This window comes from Panulirus ornatus, chromosome 65 (assembly GCF_036320965.1).
Source record: "Panulirus ornatus isolate Po-2019 chromosome 65, ASM3632096v1, whole genome shotgun sequence".
NCBI lineage: Eukaryota > Metazoa > Arthropoda > Malacostraca > Decapoda > Palinuridae > Panulirus > Panulirus ornatus.
The window spans coordinates 17,803,913-17,808,005 of NC_092288.1; the positions used below are offsets into that span (position 1 = coordinate 17,803,913).

Below are 4,093 nucleotides of genomic sequence, written 5' to 3' on the forward strand. Positions count from 1 at the left end.
TGAGGTAATGAATGTAAACAGAATACAGCTTAGTTTTGAGGTAATGAATGTAAACAGAATACAGAAGTCTAAATAAAGTTGTGACACTAGAGAAACTTCAGGAGATGGGGTCCAAGCGAGCGTACAACTTCCTCTGCCTCTTCTCTTACAGTAAAAACAGGTAGTTACAAGCACGTAACCACACATGGAATGAATATCGCGTGAGTTGAATAATATCCATAACTCGTGCGTAGAACAGTTGAATGACCGTGACCCTTAATGCGGATGGTTATTGTAACGATGTAGTTTAACATGCGTCTGACAGCAAAGAAAAAAAAAGAAAAGAAAAAAAAAATATATATATATATATATATATATATATATATATATATATATATATATATATATATATATATATGCCTCGAAAAACAGTAAATGACAATACAAAACTATTACGGTAATATAAAGCACCATGCATTCAGAAACAACTTAAATAAACAAGTCGGAAATCCAATACAAAACACTGATGATCAAGGTAATTATAACTGTTGTGATTGTAATACCATATACGTTAGTTACATCATTACCAGATATGACAAGAAAGACTATGATAAAAAAAAAAAAAACTAAGACTTGACACGAAAATTAAAGAGGCAATTCAACTCAAAGAACCAAAAAGTAACAGAAGCAACACTTACTAAGCTCTAACCCAGGGTGCAACGGCTTACCCGGTGTTCCTGGCATTTCGCACAATCCTGCGCGGGACAGCAAAATCAACAACAAGGGCGTCAGAATCGGCGAAACCATTGTCGAAGTCATCTGTTGTTGACTCGCCCGTGGAAACAAAAGACTTTCTATTCCCTTTTTTTTTTTATATTACCTCTATTTTCTGTAGCTGTTCCTATCTCATGCTGAGCTTGGGGCGATTGTCAATTTTTTCCTCTCCCATTTTGCTTTTCGTAGTATCGTGAATGTTTCGAGTATTGTGTGTTGGGAAATTTTTTGCTTAGTGTACGATTTGAGTTTGGATATGATAACCAATTTTCCAGTCATATATATTTTCCATATCATACAATATCATTAGTCTATCACACGTCATAACGTTCGAGTTTCACAGCACCGTTTCCAATATCTAGTAAGTAATGTAATATATATGTTACCTGAGCTCTCACTTCAGTCCTACTGCCGTACAAACTCACATTCTTGACTTGGCCAACAAAGACCAGAAGGTCATCAACACATGTGGCTGATCGATACACGCACCCGAACACAATCCTTCAGCGAGCGCTTCGATACCAACTAAAAGTATTCGGGGTGAGAAGAACGATAGAAACAACCTTCCACCTCGGCGGCCGCCGGACGACTGAGGACTGACTGCGTGACTCCAACTCGACCGTCGCTGCTGTGAGGCCAAGCCGGCGGCGGTAAACGAACATTAACATCGAAGTCTACGGGTACATATCTCCGCACCTTGCAGAAGGCATAGATATGATTCAGTAATGTATCTTTTAAGCGCATGTTATTGATAATTGATAAAGACCTGAGTCGATAAGCAGCAAGTTAAACAATATACATGTATTTGTGTGTGTGTGTATATATATATATATATATATATATATATATATATATATATATATATATATATATATATATATATGTATATATATATATATATATATATATATATATATATATATATATATATATATATATATATATATATATTATTATTATCATTATTTTGCTTTGTCGCTGTCTCCCGCGTTTGCGAGGTAGCGCAAGGAAACAGACGAAAGAAATGGCCCAACCCACCCCCATACACATGTATATACATACACGTCCACACACGCAAAAATACATACCTATACATCTCAATGTACACATATATATACACACACAGACACATACATATATACCCATGCACACAATTAACACTGTCTGCCTTTATTCATTCCCATCGCCACCTCGCCACACATGGAATACCATCCCCCTCCCCCCTCATGTGTGCGAGGTAGCGCTAGGAAAAGACAACAAAGACCCCATTCGTTCACACTCAGTCTCTAGCTGTCATGCAATAATGCCCGAAACCACAGCTCCCTTTCCACATCCAGGCCCCACACTACTTTCCATGGTTTACCCCAGACGCTTCACATGCCTGATTCAATCCACTGACAGCACGTCAACCCCGGTATACCATATCGATCCAATTCACTCAATTCCTTGCCCGCCTTTCACCCTCCTGCATGTTCAGGCCCCGATCACTCAAAATCTTTTTCACTCCATCTTTCCACCTCCAATTTGGTCTCCCACTTCTCCTCGTTCCCTCCACCTCCGACACATATATCCTCTTGGTCAATCTTTCCTCACTCATTCTCTCCATGTGCCCAAACCATTTCAAAACACCCTCTTCTGCTCTCTCAACCACGCTCTTTTTATTTCCACACATCTCTCTTACCCTTACATTACTTACTCGATCAAACCACCTCACACCACACATTGTCCTCAAACATCTCATTTCCAGCACATCCACCCTCCTGCGCACAACTCTATCCATAGCCCACGCCTCGCAACCATACAACATTGTTGGAACCACTATTCCTTCAAACATACCCATTTTTGCTTTCCGAGATAATGTTCTCGACTTCCACACATTCTTCAAGGCTCCCAGAATTTTCGCCCCCTCCCCCACCCTATGATTCACTTCCGCTTCCATGGTTCCATCCGCTGACAGATCCACTCCCAGATATCTAAAACACTTTACTTCCTCCAGTTTTTCTCCATTCAAACTTACCTCCCAATTGACTTGACCCTCAACCCTACTGTACCTAATAACCTTGCTCTTATTCACATTTACTCTTAACTTTCTTCTCTCACACACTTTACCAAACTCAGTCACCAGCTTCTGCAGTTTCTCACATGAATCAGCCACCAGCGCTGTATCATCAGCGAACAACAACTGACTCACTTCCCAAGCTCTCTCATTCACAACAGACTTCATACTTGCCCCTCTTTCCAAAACTCTTGCATTCACCTCCCTAACAACCCCATCCATAAACAAATTAAACAACCATGGAGACATCACACACCCCTGCCGCAAACCTACATTCACTGAGAACCAATCACTTTCCTCTCTTCCTACACGTACACATGCCTTACATCCTCGATAAAAACTTTTCACTGCTTCTAACAACTTGCCTCCCACACCGTATATTCTTAATACCTTCCACAGAGCATCTCTATCAACTCTATCATATGCCTTCTCCAGATCCATAAATGCTACATACAAATCCATTTGCTTTTCTAAGTATTTCTCACATACATTCTTCAAAGCAAACACCTGATCCACACATCCTCTACCACTTCTGAAACCACACTGCTCTTCCCCAATCTGATGCTCTGTACATGCCTTCACCCTCTCAATCAATACCCTCCCATATTTCTTTTTCTTTTTATTTCTTTTTTTCATAAATATTCGCCATTTCCCGCGTTAGCGAGGTAGCATTAAGAACAGATGACTTAGCCTAAGAGGGAAAATACTCACTTGGCCCCTTTCTCTGTTCCTTTTGGAAAAGTAAAACTGTAGGGGAGGATTTCCATCCCCCCGCTCCCTCCCCTTTGGTCGCCTTTTACGACACACAGGGAATACGTGGGAAATATTCTTTCTTTCCTATCCCCAAGGATGCTATTTCCTGTCTGGCGGGGTGTCAATGAGAATGGATGAAGGCAGCAAGTATGGATATGTTCATATGTTTATATGTATGTGTCTGTGTGTATATATATATATGTATACGTTGAAATGTATATGTATGTATGTGTGCGTGTATGGGCGTTTATGTACATATGTATATGTATGTGGGTGGGTTGGGCCATTTCCTCGTCTGTTTCCTTGTGCTATCTCACTAACGCGGGAAAAGGTGGTTATGTATGATATTATATATATATAATATATATATATATATATATATATATATATATATATATATATATATATATATATTATATATATATATATATATATATATATATATATATATATATATATATTCGCCATATTCCGCGTTAGCGATGTAGCGATAAGAACAGAGGACTGAGCCTGATAGGGAATATCCTCACT

The 4,093-nt window shown here is 39.3% G+C and overlaps 1 protein-coding gene across 2 annotated transcripts in view; it reads right to left on the reverse strand.

Moving 5' to 3' along the window:
- LOC139746408 (protein turtle-like) overlaps positions 1-1,326 on the reverse strand; it is a 431,305-nt gene extending 429,979 nt beyond the window's left edge. The window contains exon 1 of one of the 2 annotated variants that reach the window (XM_071657623.1): positions 708-1,326. In XM_071657623.1, coding sequence (XP_071513724.1) covers positions 708-798 — 91 coding nt within the window. In that variant the 5' untranslated portion in view covers positions 799-1,326. Of the gene's footprint in view, positions 1-677 lie in introns of both variants that reach the window. The other variant, XM_071657622.1, reaches the window with a different exon arrangement.
- Between the last annotated feature and the right edge of the window lie 2,767 nt (positions 1,327-4,093).